Genomic DNA, 21,531 nt, shown 5'->3' on the forward strand with positions numbered 1-21,531 from the left:
GGGTGGCTGTTTAAAGGCGAGTAGTGGAGGTGTGGGGATGGCCATAGCGAGGTGTTTGTCCTCATTGATGACATGTTGAAGGCTGCGGAGAACATGGCGTAGTTTCTCCGCTCCGGGGAAGTACTGGACGACAAAGGGTACTCTGTTGGTTGCGTCCCGTGTTAGTCTCCTGAGGAGGTCTATGCGATTTTTTGCTGTGGCCCGTCGGAACTGTCGATCAATGAGTCGAGCGTCATATCCCGTTCTTACTAGGGCGTCTTTCAGCGTCTGTAGGTGTCCATCGCGTTCCTCCTCGTCTGAGCAGACCCTGTGTATTCGCAGGGCCTGTCCATAGGGGATGGCCTCTTTGACGTGGTTAGGGTGGAAGCTGGAAAAGTGGAGCATCGTGAGGTTGTCCGTGGGCTTGCGGTAGAGTGAGGTGCTGAGGTGCCCGTCTTTGATGGAGATTCGTGTGTCCAAGAAAGAAACTGATTCTGAGGAGTAGTCCATGGTGAGCTTGATGGTGGGATGGAACTTGTTGATGTTATCGTGTAGTCTCTTTAGTGATTCCTTGCCGTGGGTCCATAGAAAGAAAATGTCGTCGATGTATCTGGTGTATAGTGTTGGTTGGAGGTCTTGTGCAGTGAAGAAGTCCTGCTCGAACTTGTGCATGAAAATGTTGGCGTATTGGGGTGCGAATTTGGTCCCCATGGCTGTTCCGTGTGTTTGGGTAAAGAACTGGTTATCGAAGGTGAAGACATTGTGATCCAGGATGAAGCGGATGAGTTGTAGGATGGCTTCCGGAGATTGGCTGTTGTTGGTGTTGAGTATTGATGCTGTCGCAGCGATGCCGTCATCGTGGGGGATACTGGTGTATAGTGCCGAGACGTCCATCGTGGTGAGAAGTGTTCCTGGTTCAACTGGTCCGTGGGTACTGAGTTTTTGTAGGAAGTCTGTAGTGTCACGACAGAAGCTGGGGGTTCCCTGTACGATGGGTTTCAGGATGCCCTCGATGTATCCAGAGAGGTTCTCACACAGGGTTCCGTTGCCTGATACGATGGGACGTCCGGGTGTGTTGGCTTTGTGTATCTTTGGGAGGCAGTAGAAGTCTCCCACGCGGGGATTACGTGGGATGAGAATGCGTAGGATGCTTTGAAGGTCTGGATCGAAGGTCTTGATCAGTTTGTTGAGCTGGTGGGTGTGTTCTTTGGTCGGATCTGCGGGTAACCGTCTGTAGTGTTCCTGGTTGTCCAGTTGTCGGTATGCTTCTTTGCAATAGTCTGTTCTGTTCTGTATGACTATGGCTCCTCCTTTGTCCGCTGGTTTGATGACGATGTTGCGGTTGGTCTTGAGAGCGTTGATGGCGTTGCGTTTCGGGTAAGCGTACTCCAAGGCGGCCTTCGAGACACACGACAACGCAAAATCGTCGAGCAGAAATTGATAGCCAAGTTCCGCACCCATGAGGACGGCCTCAACCGGGATCTTGGGTTCATGTCACGCTACACGTTACCCCACCAGCGAACAAATGTTATCTGTTTTTAATATAATGGGTCATTTGCTGGCTCTCTCTGCCTTCCGGATGTTTCTGCCTCTCTCTGTGTTTTTTTTTCTGTTTTTTTTCCCTGTTTGTTTTTTTATTGAATGTGTATTCGGAGGTTCTGCAGGTAACACCTCTCTGTCTGAACACGGTGATTGCCTTGGCAACGGGCAGTTGCAGGGGCAGTCTGTAAACACCATTTATTATTGTTCAATATGTATAAATGCGTAGGCTTCAAGGAGATCTTGAAACATTTGCCTGAGGAAGGAGAAAATCTCCGAAAGCTTGTGAATTTAAAATAAAATTGCTGGACTATAACTTGGTGTTGTAAAATTGTTTACAATTGCTTGAAAAGAGGCTGTGATGAAAAAATTAAGTGTGGGGACAACTTTGACAGCCAATGGCAAAGTTGTTCAGCTGGACGTTCAGTGCTGCAGCTCATCTTTCAGAAGCTGGAAGAGTTCAATACCCTCTTTAGTGAACCTTATTCTTCTTATGGCAGAGCTCCTCACTTCTATGTTGATAAGATCTGTGGGGCTTATAAACTCTTTGTCGGAGGGAGCATAACATATGGTTAGCCTCATCTTTCTTAAATGCTGCCTCACTCTGCTGAGCTCCATTCTGTTTCCCTCTTCCTTCTCCATTATTGGTAACAAATAAATTGCCATAGGGAAACTCATGTTGCTAAATAAGCAATCTGGTTGGAGGATCGAAAATTTGCTGGAGGTCCTCCTCTGTAGCTGACCAAAGCAAAAAAAAAAGCTGGAATATCACTTGTAACATGAGATATCCTCAAAAGTCCCTTCTCCTAGGCTGCAAGGTGCATATAATGAAACACTTCTTCCAAGATCAGATGAACTGTTATGTTACTTTTATCTCAACATTAGTTACAATGGTTAACAAAGTCTCACTTTTGCTGCACAACTCATGGGATTTCTGGCTAGAAACACTATTCTGTGATTTGGATATTATTTAAATGATCTCACACATGAAGAGACAGGCGGAGGAAACAGCCCCCAAAGCCGGCACAGAAATGGCAATGCACTGTAAACTGGGCGGAAACATACAGGCTTAGAAATTCAATGATGCTGCGCCCGTTTTACAGGCGAAACTTCAGCCCGAGTGCGTCCAATATGCGGCCGGCATGCATGAGTCGGAAATGTGCCGCCGCCATATTGGTATAAGCATCAAAAGATGAGACCAGGCCAAGTCTGAAATAGGCATTAGGGCCTTTGCACATTGCAAATAGGAGGCCTAACGCCTGTTTCACCTTTGTAAAATGGGCTAACCTGAACGCAGCAGGCACCGGGAAAACCAGGTCTACTTGTGGCCTAACAGCAGTCCATAAAGGGACTACTGCAGGCCACCACCAAAAAGGAAAGATCCGTAAAAAAAAATACTTACCTGAATGTGGAGCCCGAGGTGCAGGAGTGATCCTACTGGCTCCACATTAAAACCATGTACCGCTGCCGGCCACCACTCATCCCCCTCCCGATTGTCTCCTTCCCTCTCCTGATTGCTGCTCCCTCCCTTTCCCAATAACTGCCTCCCTTCCTTTCCCGGTCACTGACCTGTCCCTCTCCTGATCGCTGCCTCCCTCCCTCTCCCGAACGCTTCTCCACCCATCTCTCAGTCGCATCACTCCCTCCCGATCGCTAACCATCCCCCCACTTCCAAGACCTAGACACAGTGGCCCAAAATTTAAATTTCGTCACCAGCGAGCTGCCTGGGGCCTCCAGCAAGCATCTGCAGCTTGCCAGTCTGATGTAAATGAGGCCCTTGGCCAAATAGGACCTAGGGCCTACCTGTTCTGGCGCAGGGAATGCACCGGCAGCTGGCACAAACCAATTTCTAGGCCACAGATTCTGCCCAAATGGCAATTTCACCATAACTATGTTGCTATCTCGCTACATATCGTGAGTAGAATCGGGGCCCAAAACTGTAACTTCTCAACTTTTTGGCATGATTTGTGAAACCAAAACTAAATCAAACTGAGCAGAATTGGTTCTTCATAAAATTATGGTATTGAGGGTAACTATAGGAGACATGTAAATCCATGCCCCCTACACGCACTTATACCATAATTTTATACAAAACCAGTTCATCTCATCCTGACTCGATTCAGATTTCATGCACACAAGCTAAAAAAGCCAACGTGAAATTGCAAATTTGAAACCTTTAACACATGTTCTATGTTTTAGTTCCGTTCAAATGTAAGTTTGATCATCCCCAAAATGTTGCCACACATTACTTGCTTCAACTAACACTCTGCTGCATTATTCTTATATTCATGAACATCACCGCTGCTACCGCCTGTACTCGAAAGGGTGTATTCTTTCACAGCCATTGACGAATATTCCTCAGATGTGTTTGCTCCAATTAAATATTTCTTCCTTCCTGAGATGGATACTCTACTCTGCAAAACACAACCTAACAGCCCAGCAAAAAATGAGAAAATCTGACTACTGACACACTGAGTGCTGGTTAAAATGGGATTGGAACTGATTTCAAGTGGGATTGTTGTAGGACACTGGCTCCATAAATCAGTCATTACTTATTCTGGGTAAGACTTTGTAAAATAAAAGTTCAGCTTATTCCATTCAAATGTATTGTTTGTCAAGACGTACTTTATTACAGTGTGTAGATTTTTAAAAACCCAAACCAAACTCATTTATTTGTTGGAAAACCAATTCTGTTAAGCATATAAAATGAGCCTAATATCCAGTTAGGCATCGTTTGAAGTTCATACTCACAAGCAGCAAATCAATGGCCTCAAATCTCACCTTTTCAAAATATATTCTCTACTTATCTAAGTCATTCACAACAGCCTATCACAGAACAGTGATAAGGTCTAATCTACAGATAAGTGTTTTAAATTACAGAATTCTACTGGACAGGCATAGTGCACTCAAAATGAGCTACACCTGTCCAGGAGTAGGTGTGCCAGAATTTTCAGTCATTCGCATGGCTCAAGGGCATTCCTTAGACGCAGTCCTGTCTGCTAGCTGTAAAGCCTTCTTACTGTGGTTGGAGAGCCTCAACGATCAACTTGATGAGTAGGATTTATTTTAAACCTTACCTTTGGAGATCCTCCTCAGCTTGCCGCCATGCCTCTCAGACCCTCTTATCTGAAGGCGGTCGTTGGCACAAGCCCAATGCCAGGGCAGGCCTGCGTCTGAGAGCCCTATGCTCCTTACTATTGTAGAAAGAGGAGGGAGGCTAGAAATGCCTCCTCCTGCCTCATTATTACAACATTGTTGGGCCTTTTGCAAGTACAGACATAGCTCTGATCTCTGGAGAAAGCTGCAGAAAGCCCTGGGCAAAATAAGAAGGCAGAGGTTGGCATAACAGGTCTTTACTCCTTCCTACCTGACCTTTGCACCCGAGGAATAAGCGGTCACCAGGGGCAAAGGGTTAGGGAAATCGGCCCCGTAAATTGACCTTCTTGCTCCCATATCTGTCGTACACACAATATTTTTTTCTAATCTGTGCTTTCATGTGAATTTAATTACTTGCAACGGTGAATTTTGTGACATTCCACTCCTGGAACAGAGCCTGGCTTGAGGGAAGCGTGAAGCAAAGGATTTGGCATGGAGGTTCTCAATTTTAATGACTTGAAAATCGGGAGTGTGGCGACTGTGTGGTAACTACCCTCAATGTCTAAACCTCTGATTTGCATTTCCATTGGGCAGAGCTCCATGACAGAGGTGAAACCTCACAAAATTTGCCTAGTAGATTGAATAATGGAAGATATTGCAGATAAACAGCATTTAAAAAGGACCAGAACAAGGGAAATGGGGTAGAGAAGACAACACACAACAATCACACTACTTACCCCCCTTTATCTATTCTGTGTCTTGTATATGTCTTTTATTTCTTTGATTTCTCTCATTATGCCTCCTTTTGTCTCATGCATATATCACTTTTGCAATCTAACCATCTCTGTTCTCCACCTAAGCATTTTACAGGTTATTCCATTTCTTTCCCTGAGTGTGTGATCGTTGCGTGTTTTTCATCCTCCCCCTTTCCCCTGTTCTGGTCCTTTTTAAATGCTGTTCAACTGTAACATCTTCCAGTTCTGAGGAAGGGTTCAATACTCAAAATGCCGATTTGTATTCTCACGACAGATGCTGCCTGTCCTGTTGAGTGTTTTCAGTGATTTTTGTTCTTGTCAACTTATGGAGTAGACTCCCTTCAAGGGCAGTGAATGAGAACACAGTCGAGGCATTCAAAAAGAAAAAAAAGACTTATTTCAGATTCTGCAGGAAATCTGGGCATCGAGCCAAGAAGGGGATGAATATGGTTTGAGCAGGCTCTGTAGATGGATCTAAGTCGATAACCTAGATGGGCTGAATGCCCCTTTCTTGGTCCTTTTTCTCACAACTCCTTTTGTTCTTATATTCTAGCATTTCTGTGAGGGTTTCAGCAATGTGTTAAGGCTGAAGTTAAGTAAACTATTGTGTTAAGACTGGAGTTTGCCAACCATTGTGAATGGAGGGCAGAATTTTGATTCTTACTGTTAGTCAAATTAACTGCACATGATATGAGTATATTGGATTATAGAAGATAACTCAAGCACCTTGGTAACTTACTAATAACACTCCTTAGACTCATCTTCAAAGAATCGAAAGACTGCTTCCGTGAAGTGGAAGACAGGAGTTCAGCTCATAATGTCAGTGTATATTAGTGTTTTTCAGAGCTATGCTGCAGTGCAGAACTTGCTGAAATGAACAAAATAACTATTAATTATTTTTGATACAGTTGAGAATTAACTTAAAGGATTAAAATGATGTACCTTTTAAGGCACTACTCACGACATTTGTGCTAACTCTTGTGATAAGCAGGATTTGCATTTTTCATTATGATTTTCTTTCATTACTTTTTAAAAATATATTTATTTATAAACCATGGACTTTCTTCAAATACTCAACAGTTTTATAAATATATGCACAGCAATTTTTTCGTTAAAAAATTAGCATTGGTGTTCATTTTCTACTAACTCCTGGTGTAATTTTACGTATTCACACTGTTGGCGGAGAGCCTCGCCCGCTGGTAATGCAAATCAGAAGTTTGGGTGCACATTGACTGTGATTTTCCAACGATGGTCAAAAATCATTTAGTGCATGCCTAAATTTCCAATTTACACTGCCAGTGGGTGAGGTTTCCTGCCGGCTGACTGGACTCGTAAAATTACCGCCTCTAATACTTATGATCTGAATAAGGGTCAACATGTGAAAAATTAGGTACACAACCAAGAGGACTGAACTGTACAGCTTTTAAATCATTGCTGCTTGACTATTTTTCTGTTGTATCATTTTCTCTCTTCCCCCATGTTTTTCTTCTTGGTTGAAGAGATGAGACAATCTAGTTGCTAGGTATCTCTATCATCTTAACATCCTGGTGGTCCTATCAGTATGAATTATTGAGTAATTTTACTTTACTGAACCATGTTACCAATCCAGAACTGGGATTTGAACCTGTGTCCCATCTGTTTTTTGATGGTCTAGTTTTGTAGCTACTGGTTCATAGATATTTTGAATTTTTTTTCATTTTTTTTAATTCTACACTGGTTTACACATTGGTGAATTTTGTTCAGGAGAGAATTGATGAATGTACATTGACATAATAGAGCAGAAATTGTAAGGCTCTGTTGTCATTGCAGGGTCTCACTAGACACGAGCTTGAGTTAGAGATAGAGTTGCAACATTGTAGTTCCGATTCAGTGCCTCACACTCAAGTCTATAATGATGTGGAGATGCCGGTGATGGACTAGGGTGGACAAATGTAAGGAATCTTACAACACCAGGTTATAGTCCAACAATTTTATTTTAAAATCACAAGCTTTCGGAGATTATCCCCTTCATAATCTCCGAAAGGGGATAATCTCTGAAAGCTTGTGATTTTAAAATAAAATTGTTGGACCATAACCTGGTGTTGTAAGATTCCTTACATTTGTCAAGTCTATAATGTCAGTGGAACCTTATAATTTCTGTACCTATGGGCTCAATTTTTAAACCGAGCCGGGGAGGGGTCGTGGGGGTCAAATTGAGGTCGGGAAACCCATTGGTACGGGTTTCCCTAACATCCTTATGATTTTGACGAAAGGAAGTCTTCTATTTTTCATTGTCAGTTTCCCGTCCGACTGACCGGCCTGAGTGACAGGCTGGTCTCAGTCAGACGGGAGACCTGCCAGGGAGAGGACGTGTTGAGGTAAGTCTGCAGGTAAGTTTTTGTTTGTATGGATAAGGGGAGGGGGCACGGGGGGCATGGGTGGGCATAGGGGGCATGGGTGGGGATAGGTGGGCATGGGGGGAATGAGTCATGGCAGATGGGATCAGGAGTCAGTCATGGGGGGGGGGGGGGGGCTGTCAGGATCGGAGGTCATTGCGGGGATCCGCAATCGTTGAGGGGGAGGATCGGGGGTCGGGGTGGGAGTATCACAGTGAGGGGAGGATTGGGGTCGGGGGTTGGAGGATCGAAGTGGGGCGAGGATCGGGGTCGGGGGCCACGATCGGGGGGGGGGGGGGGAAGGGAGGTTCGCGATCGAGGGTTGGGTGTCCACGATCGTTGGTGGGGGGGGGGTCGTGCAGGTAGGCTTGTTGGGCCTGGGGGAAGCACCCCTGCTCCTCTGGGCCCACAAGCTGTGCCTTTGTAGGCACCTATCTGATAGTCTCGGGCCTTCTCGCCTCCTTTCACGAGGCGTAAAACAGAAGACCCAGGAATCTTGGCCCCCCCCGGCGTTGAAATCGGGAAGTCCAGAAAAATGGAGGCCCTAAGCCTCCTCGAAAGGTTTTAAGGCCTGACCCGCCTCCTGGGAGCAGGTTAGTCGCCCGCCCCTCTTCCCACCCCATGAAAACGGAAATGGGCAGGTTGGGGTGGGTCTGAAATGATAGCAATTTTTAATGCCCCCCCCACCCCCAACCCACCCATTTTTCACTTTGAAAATTGAGCCCAATGAGTCTGTTGTCCTGCTTATATGCACCGGTATAGTAAAGTGTTACACATTTCTGAATCAGTTGCTGGTGGTCACTCAGTGGTGGGCAAGGATCTGGGCAGTAATACACAGGGGTTATCTTACTGCTTTTATGAGTGCCATTGCATTCTGTCACTGTTCTTACGGCATCTGTAGTCAATGGGGGTTTACTCCTATTGGGCGTCAGCGATGGCTCTGAGTCAGAAAGTTGTAGGTTCAAGTCCCACTCCAGAGACTTGAGCACAAAATCTAGGCTGACACTCTAGTGCAGTACTGATGGAGCAATGTACGGTCTGAGGTGCTATCTTTCAGATAAGACATTAAACCGTGGCCGTGTCTGCCCTCTCAGGTGGACATAAAAGATCCTATGGCTCTCCACGGTGCCCTGGCCAATATTTATCTCTCAAACAACATGACTAAAACAGATTACCTGGTCATTATCTCATTGCTGTTTGTGGGACCTTGCCCAAATGCGCACAAATTGGCTGCCCCGTTTCCTACATTACAACAGTGACTACACTTCAAAAGTACTTCATTGGCTGTACAGTGCTTTGGGATGTTCTGAGATCAGGAGAGGCGCTATTTAAATACAAGTTCCTTCTTTCTTTCCTCTCAGGTCCACCTGCTCCTCTCTTTAAGGATGTACTGTGATGTATGTAAGAGCGGCCATGTAGTATAGGCCTCCAGGAAAAGGGTCCAAGTGCTTGACACTTTTCCAGTCTTATGGGGAGGCTGGGGGCTGGATTTCTCTCCTTTGGGCAGGATTGCGGCAGAAATGGCACGAAAATACCAACACCTCCCTGCGCCTACCTGGATATCCCTCCTTCCCTGCCCACCGCTGTAATATGTAAATGCCAGTGAGGGTGGGGGAGGTTGGGGTGGGCGGAGGGATTTATGTTCACATCCCATTTACCTCCCATCTGCCCGGTTTCCATTGCTCCCTGGGACTGCCTGGTAAAAGGTAACAGTAGAACATAAGAACATAAGAAATAGGATCAGGAATAGGCCATATGGCCTCTTGAGCCTGCTCCGCCATTCAATAAGGTCATGGCTGATCTTCGACCTCAACTCCACTTTCCCGCCCAATCCCCATATCCCTTGATTCCCCTAGAGTCCAAAAATCTATCCATCTCAGCCTTGAATATATTCAATGACTCAGCATCCACAGTCCTCTGGGGTTAGAGAATGACAAAGATTCACAGCCCTCTGAGTGAAGAAATTCCTCCCCATCTCAGTCTTAAATGGCCGACCACTTATCCTGTGACTATGTCCCCTAGTTCTAGACTCTCTAGCCGGGGAAACAATCTCTCAGCACCTACCCTGTCAAGTCCCCTCATAATCTTATATGTTTCAATGAGATTACCTCTCATTCTTCTAAACTCCAGAGAGTAGAGGCCCATTCTACTCAACCTCTCTTCATAGGACAACCCTCTCATCCCAGGAATTAATCCAGTGAACCTTCGTCGCGCTGCCTCTAAGGCAAGTATATCCTTCTTTAGATAAAGAGACCAAAACTGTACGCTGTACTCCAGTAGGCCCTCGGTAGCTTTAGTAAAGGCCCATAAGTTTTCTGATGGAGAGAAAGGAAGCCTAGTAAAGGCCTCCTCTCCTCCATTTCAGGCTAAATACCTACCTTTGTAGGCCTGATGTTTCACCCGGCCCCTGATTCACTCCCAAAAGACCTCTCAAGGAAATGTGGCACAATTATCCCTGCAACACCAATACAATCATCTATGACATTTTCTTTTTCCTCTGCTTATCACACATCTTAGCAGAAATTTAAATAATTTCTTGTGTTTTAATTGCTTACATTAGGGGGAATTTTAACCCCCACGAACGTGTGGTTTGGGGGCGGGTGGGAAATTAAAATAATTTGAAGCGCAATCGCAACTCTGCTCCAACACGCCCACTTCTGGGTATAACAGAAGCGCGTTTGGCTGCATAAGAGTAACCTACTCGCTGAAGGCAGGTTGATAATTAGTACAGGCAGGTCGGAAATTAACAGAGCAAATTGACAGGTGAGGTGCCTGAAGATCGGAGGGTAGCAAATGTTGTGCCTTTGTTTAAGAAGGGCGGCAGGGAAAATCCTGGGAACTACAGACTGGTGAGCCTGACATCTGTAGTGGGTAAGTTGTTAGAGGGTATTCTGAGGGACAGGATCTACAGGCATTTGGAGAGGCAGGGACTGATTAGGAACAGTCAGCATGGTTTTGTGAGAGGAAAATCATGTCTCACGAATTTGATTGAGTTTTTTGAAGGAGTAACCAAGAAGATAGATGAGGGCTGTGCAGTAGACGTGGTCTACATGGACTTTAGCAGAGCCTTTGACAAGGTACCGCATGGTCGGTTGTTACATAAGGTTAAATCTCACGGGATCCAAGGTGAGGTAGCCAATTGGATACAAAATTGGCTTGACGACAGAAGACAGAGGGTGGTTGTAGAGGGTTGTTTTTTCAAACTGGAGGCCTGTGACCAGCGGTGTGCCTCAGGGATCGGTGCTGGGTCCGCTGTTATTTGTTATTTATATTAATGATTTGGATGAGAATTTAGGAGGCATGGTTAGTGAGTTTGCAGATGACACCAAGATTGGTGGCATTGTGGACAGTGAAGAAGGTTATCTAGGATTGCAACGGGATCTTGATAAATTGGGCCAGTGGGCCGATGAATGGCAGATGGAGTTTAATTTAGATAAATGTGAGGTGATGCATTTTGGTAGATCAAATCAGGCCAGGACCTACTCCGTTATTGGTAGGGCGTTGGGAAGAGTTATAGAACAAAGAGATCTAGGAGTACAGGTTCATAGCTCCTTGAAAGTGGAGTCACAGGTGGATAGGGTGGTGAAGAAGGCATTCAGCATGCTTGGTTTCATTGGTCAGAACATTGAATACAGGAGTTGGGATGTCTTGTTGAAGTTGTACAAGACATTAGTAAGGCCACACTTGGAATACTGTGTACAGTTCTGGTCACCCTATTATAGAAAGGATATTATTAAACTAGAAAGAGTGCAGAAAAGATTTACTAGGATGTTACCGGGACTTGATGGTTTGACTTATAGGGAGAGGTTAGATAGACTGGGACTTTTTTCCCTGGAGAGTAGGAGGTTATGGGGTGATCTTATAGAAGTCTATAAAATAATGAGGGGCATAGATAAGGTAGATAGTCAAAATCTTTTCCCAAAGGTAGGGGGGTCTATAACGAGGGGACATAGATTTAAGGTGAGAGGGGAGAGATACAAAAGGGTCCAGAGGGGCAATTTTTTCACTCAAAGGGTGGTGAGTGTCTGGAACGAGCTGCCAGAGGCAGTAGTAGAGGCGGGTACAATTTTGTCTTTTGAAAAGCATTTGGACAGTTACATGGGTAAGATGGGTATAGAGGGATATGGGCCAAGTGCAGGCAATTGGGACCAGCTTAGTGGTATAAACTGGGCGACATGGACATGTTGGGCCGAAGGGCCTGTTTCCATGTTGTAAACTTCTATGATTCTAATTTAGATGATAAGCAGATGTTAATGAGGTGATTTTTAATTGAATTCAACAGGCATTAGAATTTAACGCCTCCAGCACGGGATTCCCGGCAGGTAAAAAGAGGCAAGAAGGGCCGGATCCATGAGGTAAGTGTCTTTATTGCACTGCTTATGGGCCAAGGGGAGCAGGAGTGCTTCCCCACGGCTCACCAAACTTACTGTTTAAACGTCCCACGATCGGCTGACACCCTCCCACGATATCCGATGCGTCCCAATCCCTCCCCACGACGTCCAACTTCCCCCCGACAATTTCCAACTATCCCCCCACAATGTCCGACTTCACCCACCTCCCCCGCGATCGACCTCCATCCAAACCCCAAAGACCCCGCTCTCTCCCTGACCCTCCCATTGAAACCCCGAAGATCCCGATCTCTTTCCGACCCCGAAGATTTTCAAATGGGAAACCCAGAAGAAAGGGTTTCCCACATGTCATGACGATTTTGATGGTAGGATATCTTTTTTAACAGGTTTCGCGTCCGACAGTCAGCCAGATTGACCCCCCCATCCAAACCCCGAAGATCTCAATTTCTTCCCAACCTCCCACCCAAATCCCGAAGATCCCAATCTCTCCCTGATCCCCCCATCCAAACCCCGAAGATCCCGATCTCTCCCTGACCCCCCATTCAAACCCCGACGATCCTGATCTCTCCCCAACCCACCACCCAAACCCCGAAGATCCCGATCTCTCCCTGACCCCCCATCCAAACCCCGACGATCCTGATCTCTCCCCAACCCACCACCCAAACCCCGAAGATCCTGATCTCTTCCTGATCCCCCATCCAAACCCCGAAGATCCCGATCTCTCCCTGACCCCCCATCCAAACCCCGAAGATCCTGATCTCTCCCCAACCCCCCCACCCAAACCCCGACGATCCCGATCTCTTCATGACCCCTCATCTAAACCCCAAAGACCTCAATCTCTCCCTGACCCCCCCCCCTTCCAAACCCCAAAAAACCCCATCTCTCCCGACCCCCCCACCCCCATCCAAACCTCAAAAATTCCAATCTTTCCCTGACCCCGATTGCTCCCAAGCTGCTTTCCCGCCTGACAGGCCTATCAATCTGGCTGACTGTCAGACGCGAAACCTGTTGAAGAAGACATCCTACTATCAAAATCGGCTTGACATGTGGGAAATCCTTACTTCCGGGTTTCACATTTGAAAATTACCCCCCCCCCCCCCCCGCCCAAGCTCTCTTCCCAGTTCCGAGTCAATATCCAGCCCCCAGTGTATAAACAGGATTTTCAATTTTCGTCAAGCAGGTCTGTATTTATTAAATTAATAAGGTGAGCTTACCATAGACGTTTCTTGTATTGAGCCAAAGCTGTTAATGAAAATATTTACTTGTACATCAACTGGAATATCTAGAAAAAAAACAGAAGAACTGTTAACCTCATAGGGTAAATACTACGCTTACAAGAACTTAAGTCAGAGAAAGGAAAAGACCAGTTAGAACAGTGACATTTATTTTTCTCGCACCCCAACTCTCCTGTCAAAGCATTCAGCTGTATTTTGAACAAGCCCAATGTTTTTGCCTGGAAGATTATTCCAAACAGCTATCATTCTTTGAGTAAAGAATCAATTCCTGATAACTTTTAAATTTACCTTTTGCTAATTTCCATTTGTGTCCTCTGATCCTCCTTTCTTGTCTTGATTTGAACTAATAATCTAGGCTTATTATCTTTGCCATTTAATGATGTAGAGATGCCGGTGATGGACTGGGGTGGACAAATGTAAGGAGTCTTACAACACCAGGTTATAGTCCAACAGCTTTATTAGAAATCACAAGCTTTTGGAGGCTTCCTCCTTCGTCAGGTGAGTGTGGCATTCCATAAAGGTACAGCATATATAGTCAGAGAACAATGCCTGGTGATTACAGATAATCTTTCCAACTGGAAGCCTGTGGCCAGTGGGGTACCACAGGGATCGGTGCTGGGTCCCTTGCTGTTTGTGGTCTACATTAATGACTTGGATATGAATGTAAAAGGTATGATCAGTAAGTTCGCTGATGATACAAAAATTGGTAGGGTGGTAAATAGCGAGGAGGATAGCCTCAGTCTGCAGGACGATATAGATGGGTTGGTCAGATGGGCGGAACAGTGGCAAATGGAATTTAACCCGGAAAAGTGCGAGGTGATGCACTTTGGAGGGACTAACAAGGCAAGGGAATACACAATGAATGGGAGGACCCTAGGCAAGACAGAGGGTCAGAGGGATCTTGGTGTGCAAGTTCACAGATCCCTGAAGGCGGCGGAACAGGTAGATAAGGTGGTAAAGAAGGCATATGGGATACTTGCCTTTACTAGCCGAGGCATAGAATATAAGAGCAAGGAGGTTATGATGGAGCTGTATAGAACACTGGTTAGGCCACAGCTGGAGTACTGTGTGCAGTTCTGGTCGCCACACTACAGGAAGGATGTGATCGCTTTGGAGAGGGTGCAGAGGAGATTCACCAGGATGTTACCAGGGCTGGAGCGCTTCAGCTATGAAGAGAGACTGGAAAGATTGGGTTTGTTTTCCTTGGAGCAGAGGAGGCTGAGGGGGGACATGATTGAGGTGTACAAAATTATGAGGGGCACAGATAGGATGGATACTAAGGAGCTTTTTCCCTTCGTTGAGGGTTCTATAACATGGGGACATAGATTCAAGGTAAAAGGCGGGAGGTTTAGAGGGGATTTGAGAAAGAACTTTTTCACCCAGAGGGTGCTTGGAGTCTGCAACTCACTGCCTGAAAGGGTTGTGGAAGCAGGAACCCTCACAACATTCAAGAAGCATTTGGATGAGCACTTGAAATGCGATAGCATACAAGGCTACGGACCAAATGCTGGAATATGGGATTAGAGTAGACAGGGCTTGATGGCCGGCGCGGACACGATGGGCCGAAGGGCCTCTATCCGTGCCGTATAACTCTATGATTCTATGACTCTATGCCCGTTATCAAGGCAATCAAAGGAGTTGAATAGTGTTCAGACAGAGAAACATGACATACAAGACTACTGAATACACAAACGGTCAGAACATAAAGACAGAGAGAGAGAGAGAGAGAGACAACCGAAAGGCAGAGAAAGAGAGAGAATGACCAGTTGTATTAAAAACAGATAACTTTTTTTCGCTGGCGGGGTTACATGTAGCGTGACATGAACCCAAGATCCCGGTTGAGGCCGTCCTCATGGGTGCGGAACTTGGCTATCAATTTCTGCTCGACGATTTTGCGTTGTGTGTCTCAAAGGCCGCCTTGGAGAACGCTTACCCGAAGATCGGTGGCTGAATGTCCTTGACTGCTGAAGTGTTCCCCGACTGGGAGGGGACCCTCCTGTCTGGCGATTGTTGCGCGGTGTCCGTTCATCCGTTGTCGCAGAGTCTGCATGGTCTCGCCGATGTACCATGCTCCGGGGCATCCTTTCCTGCAACGTATGAGGTAGACAACATTGGCCGAGTCACAGGAGTATGAACCATGTACCTGGTGGGTGGTGTCCTCTCGTGTGATGGTGGTATCTGTGTCGATGACCTGGCAGGTCTTGCAGAGGTTGCTGTGGCAGGGTTGTGTGGTGTCGTGGACGCTGTTCTCCTGAAAGCTGGGTAATTTGCTGCGAACGATGGTCTGTTTGAGGTTAGGTGGCTCTTTGAAGGCGAGTAGTGGAGGCGTGGGGATGGCCATAGCGAGGTGTTCGTCGTCATCGATGACATGTTGAAGGCTGCGAAGAACATGGCGTAGTTTCTCCACTCCGGGGAAGTACTGGACGACGAAGGGTACTCTGTTGTTGTGTCCCGTGTTTGTCTTCTGAGGAGGTCTATGCGATTTTTCGCTGTGGCCCGTCAGAACTGTCGATCGACAAGTCGAGCGTCATATCCTGTTCTTACGAGGCCGTCATTCAGCGTCTGTAGGTGTCCATCGCGTTCCTCCTCGTCTGAGCAAATCCTGCGTATTCGCAGGGCCTGTCCATAGGGGATGGCCTCTTTGACGTGGTTAGGGTAGAAGCTGGAAAAGTGGAGCATCGTGAGGTTGTCCGTGGGCTTGCGGTAGAGTGAGGTGCTGAGGTGCCCGTCTTTGATGGAGATTTGTGTGTCCAAGAATGAAACCGATTCTGAGGAGTAGTCCATGGTGAGTTTGATGGTGGGATGGAGCTTGTTGATGTTATCGTGCAGTCTCTTCAGTGATTCTTCGCCGTGGGTCCATAGGAAGAAAATGTCGTCGATGTATCTGGTGTATAGCTTTGGTTGGAGGTCCTGTGCAGTGAAGAAGTCGTGCTCGAACTTGTGCATAAAAATGTTGGCGTATTGGGGTGCGAATTTGGTACCCATGGCTGTTCCGTGTGTTTGGGTAAAGAACTGGTTATTGAAGGTGAAGACATTGTGATCCAGGATGAAGCGGAGAGGCGCCAGTTAAGCAAGATCGGTTTGAGATCGAAACCCATTACCTGCTAACAGGGGCCATCAACTCAGGAAACGACAGACACCCAGTAATCAGCACCCATTGTCTCTCCAGGTACAAGGTCTGGGAGCAGGATAACGAAATAGCATTACTCACAAAGATTTCAAAGGTTATGAGTCACTCCAGGCCACGGGGGGACCCAGACAGATCACCTGAGTCAATACATCGAGCAGATCTGTATCGTATCGGCTCAGCTCTGGTGGGGTCTGAGCTCTGCGCTCTGCTCTCTGCTCTGGGGCTGCGCTCTGCTCTCTGCTCCTCGGCATCAATCTACAGCGAGTCTCCCGAGTGGGGCTCTGCTTGATTCAACGGAACACCACCAGAAGCTGAGCGCTACTCTTCACCCCTCATCAACGGATCTCGACTCAAACTGGAACTTGGATACCGCGTCGGCAGTATGGAACCAGGAGCGAGATGTGCAGGAAGAAGCTGCAAGCAAGACAATGGGCAATCGGGGTGAGCATATTGCCTGCGCCTACACATCCTCAAGACCACTTAGCTGTGTGAGGGGGTGATTGTAAGTCCCAACCAAACCTTAGAGGATTTTCGTGCTCGGGGGTCCTGTGTTAGTTTATTTTAAAGGTAGTTTTTCTCTTATTAGGCCATGGTAATTTAGCACGGTAGGGCTTATTGGACAAGCCAGGGTTGTACGGTTTGTACTGTTTACTAGTGTTATTGTTAATCTTATTAAACACAGTACGGTTGAGCCCGAAAACGTCCGAGTCTGATCTGTCCTTATAATCCCTATCGTTCCAGAACTTATAGTAAGAGGTGTGTTTTCTGTACGACTGAGAAAACCACTTACACATGAGGAAAAACTTTCTTACACACCAAGTGGTCAGGATCTGGAATGCACTGCCCGAGGGTTAGGTGGAGGCAGATTCAATCAAGGCCTTCAAAAGGGAACTGGATAAGTACTTGAAAGGAAAAAATTTGCAGGGCTGCACAGAAAGGGCGGGGGAGTTGGACTTACTGGATTGTTCATGCATAGAGCCGGCGCAGGCTCGATGGGCCGAATGGCCTCCTTTCGTGCTGTAACCTTTCTATGATTCTCTTCTATGATTTAATATTTCTGCCATTTCGCTGTCATTATTTGTGAGTTTATCATGTGTACCCCTTAGTGGCCCTATCCCTATTCAAGCCAGAGACATTTACTGCAGATGTGGCAATCCTGGACAGTCTCGCTGTCCACAAACTCCCATATATTACAGCCCCGACACACAGCCTTTACTGCCATTTCTAGTTTTTATTTATTTAATCAGTGGTTTATTTCTAGGACTAATAGAATCACTTGAGATCTAGGTTATATTTGCCAAATGGATTTAGCTTGATTTCAAAATAATTAGTAATTACTTGGTCTTTATTTTAATTTCATGTAATTTTATTTTTAAGTTTGAAAAGTTGAAAGATTAGTTTATAGTCCCTTGGTTTAAATCGCTTAGTACCCCCTTCCCCCTCTCCACCTAATTCCCACACTCACCAAATTCCCAGTTGAAAGTCCTCACCCTGTTAGCAATTCACTCCGTTAGAGGTTCACTCTCTGCTCAATCTGTGTGCTGATATTCTTCCATAGGAAGAAAATGTCGTCGATGTATCTGGTGTATAGCGTTGGTTGGAGATCCTGTGCAGTGAAGAAGTCGTGCTCGAACTTGTGCATGAAAATGTTGGCGTATTGGGTTGCGAATTTGGTCCCCATGGCTGTTCCGTGTGTTTGGGTAAAGAACTGGTTATCGAAGTGAATATGGATCGAAGCGAATTCCTATGGACCCACGGCGAAGAATCACTGAAGAGACTACACGATAACATCAACAAGTTCCAGCCCACCATCAAACTCACGATGGACTACTCCTCAGAATCGGTTTCTTTCTTGGACACACGAATCTCCATCAAAGACGGGCACCTCAGCACCACACTCTACCGCAAGCCCACGGACAACCTCACGATGCTCCACTTTTCCAGCTTCTACCCTAACCACGTCAAAGAGGCCATCCCCTATGGACAGGCCCTGCGAATACACAGGATTTGCTCAGACGAGGAGGAACGCGATGGACACCTACAGCAGCTGAAAGACGTCCTCGTAAGGACGGGATATGACGCTCAACTCGTCGATCGACAGTTCCGACGCGCCACAGCGAAAAATCGCATAGACCTCCTCAGAAGACAAACACGGGACGCAACCAACAGAGTACCCTTCGTCGTCCAGTACTTCCCCGGAGCGGAGAAACTACGCCATGTTCTTCGCAGCCTTCAACATGTCATCGATGACGATGAACACCTCGCTAAGGCCATCCCGACACCTCCACTACTCGCCTTCAAACAGCCACCCAACCTCAAACAGACCATCGTTCGCAGCAAATTACCCAGCCTTCAGGAGAACAGCGTCCACGACACCACACAACCCTGCCACAGCAACCTCTGCAAGACATGCCAGATCATCGACACGGATGCCACCATCACACGAGAGGACACCACCCACCAGGTACATGGTTCATACTCCTGTGACTCGGCCAACGTTGTCTACCTCATACGTTGCAGGAAAGGATGCCCCGGAGCATGGTACATTGGCGAGACCATGCAGACACTGCGACAACGGATGAACGGACACCGCACAACAATCACCAGACAGGAGGGTTCCCTCCCAGTCGGGGAACACTTCAGCAGTCAAGGACATTCAACCACCGATCTTCAGGTAAGCGTTCTCCAAGGTGGCCTTCGAGACACACGACAACGCAAAATCGTCGAGCAGAAATTGATAGCCAAGTTCCGCACCCATGAGGACAGCCTCAACCGGGATATTGGGTTCATGTCACGCTACATGTAACCCCGCCAGTGAAAAAAAGTTATCTGTTTTTAATACAACTGGTCATTCTCTCTCTTTCTCTGCCTTTCGGTTGTCTCTCTCTCTCTTTCTCTGCCTTTCGGTTGTCTCTCTCTCTCTCTGTCTTTGTGTTATGACCGTTTGTGTATTCAGTAGTCTTGTATGTAATGTTTCTCTGTCTGAACACTATTCAACTCCTTTGATTGCCTTGATAACGGGCAGTTGGAAAGATTATCTGTAATCACCAGGCATTGTTCTCTAACTATATATGCTGTACCTTTATGGAATCCCACACTCACCTGACGAAGGAAGAAGCCTCCGAAAGCTTGTGATTTCTAATAAAGCTGTTGGACTATAACCTGGTGTTGTAAGACTCCTTACATTTGCCATTTAATATGTTATATAATTTAGTTATCCTTAACCACTTTCTATCTGGTTTGTCAAGTTTAAACTGCTCTAATCTTCCCTCAAATTAATCCTTTTTACACTTGGGATCAGTCTTGTTGCTCTTCTCTGTTCCAATTCTAATACATCTTTTTTTTGGGTGGTGATCAAACTGAACACAATATTCTATGTGTGGTCTGACCAGTGCAAAACCTTCACACAACTTCTGCAGACTTTCAACATTCCTTTACGGCCAGGAACTTTTTGGGGGCCGCTCCGCCAGTGGATGGGTAATAGATCAGAACCCACAGTCTGCCCATATCCTTGACCGCTGACTGTCCTAAGAGAAGTCATTGCACGATTGATGTGGGCTGCCGGCAACTGCAAAGACACTTTAGTGGCACCCAGCCCAATCTGGCATTGTGGGGTGGAGCAACTGAGGCGCCTCCAGGTCTTTCCAGTCTGAGTAAGAAAAGCAGCTATGGCCGCCTTTGGCTCCAGAAGGAGCCATTTTGCCACTAGACGTGATCACCTTAGCCTTGGTAAGGTCATTCAACAGGCCTAAAAGGTACTTATGCCAGCCTCAGCTGGCAAGAGTTCAACAATTACGTTTTAAGTATGTAAAGGGCAGAATTCCTGGGGTAGCTTAGGAACTTCCTCCAACATGCTCCCTTGGCATAGACCCGCAGAAGACCAGCCCACAGCCCTCTTAACAGAAAATGGAAACCCAATAAAAAACAGATGGGAGCCCGGCTGAACCAGGTTCTGTCGCATATTATGGCTACCAATTCAGAGGGGGTCATTTTAACTTTGTGTAATGTCCTAAAACAGGTGATAGTGAATTGGCAGCATGTTTTACATCGCTCCGATTTTTATTTCCATTGAAGTCAGAGATGTAAAACGGGCTGCCGATTCATTATCACCTGTTTTACTCTATCGCAGTCAAAATTGCCCTGAGAGATTCTGCCTTGGCCTGGACTGAAATTTCAGGCTCTTAATTTTTTTTAACCTCTTTGCCACTTTGTTAGGACACTGAATGTGACACATTTCGAGAGTCCCTGTGCTAACTTACTTCCATTGATTGCGTACTTATGTCCGACTTTATTTGACTGGTGTACGGTGAGTCAGTGTTAAATTTTATTTGCCACTTGTTTGCTTAGTTGCACAACTGATTTAAATCCATTTGCAAGTCCTTAGCTAGATCCTCTGTTTCTATTTTTGTCCACATTTAAGTACTGTCAGTAAATTTGAGCAACTCACACTTGGTATCCAAGCTATTTAGATAGATTAAAATCAACAGGGATCCATGCATCGACTACTGAGGGATTTCACTTAACATCTCCCTCCAATCCAACATCACACCTCACACCTACTTTCACTTTACTATTTTTGAACCAGCTTCATATCCACTCTCATGTCATTTCCTGGATTGTTGAAACTTTTAAGCCTTGGAGTTATTATATTTTGCACTAAATGGGAACTAATGGTGCCTAGTTTTGAATGGGAGTATTACATACATACGAACATACGAATTAAGAGCAGGAGTAGGCTATTAGGCATTCGGTCCCTTCATCCAAGTCATTGGTATGGATTGTAAATAGTTGAGGCCCCAGCACTGATCCCTATGGCATCCACTCGTGACAGGTTGCCAACCTGAAAATGACCTATTTTTGCCTACTCTCTGCTTCCTGTTAGCTAACCAATCCTTTATCCATGCTAATATGTCACCCCCTATACCATGAGCTCTTATTTTGTGTAGTAGCCTTTGATGTGGCACCTTGTCTAAAGCCTTCTGGAAATCCAAGTACACCACATCCACAGGATCCCCTTTATCCACAATGCTTCTTACTTCCTCAAAGAACTCTAATAAATTAGTCAAATACGAT

At 46.2% G+C, this 21,531-nt stretch overlaps 1 protein-coding gene across 1 annotated transcript in view; it reads right to left on the reverse strand.

Moving 5' to 3' along the window:
- glrbb (glycine receptor, beta b) overlaps positions 1 to 21,531 on the reverse strand; it is a 224,840-nt gene that overhangs the window by 134,301 nt on the left and 69,008 nt on the right. Inside the window, exon 4 of the mRNA XM_067992734.1 lies at positions 13,308 to 13,375. Within this exon, the coding sequence (XP_067848835.1) occupies positions 13,308 to 13,375 (68 nt within the window). The remainder of the gene's footprint in view (positions 1 to 13,307; positions 13,376 to 21,531) is intronic.

This window comes from Heptranchias perlo, chromosome 1 (genome assembly GCF_035084215.1).
Source record: "Heptranchias perlo isolate sHepPer1 chromosome 1, sHepPer1.hap1, whole genome shotgun sequence".
Classification (NCBI taxonomy): domain Eukaryota; kingdom Metazoa; phylum Chordata; class Chondrichthyes; order Hexanchiformes; family Hexanchidae; genus Heptranchias; species Heptranchias perlo.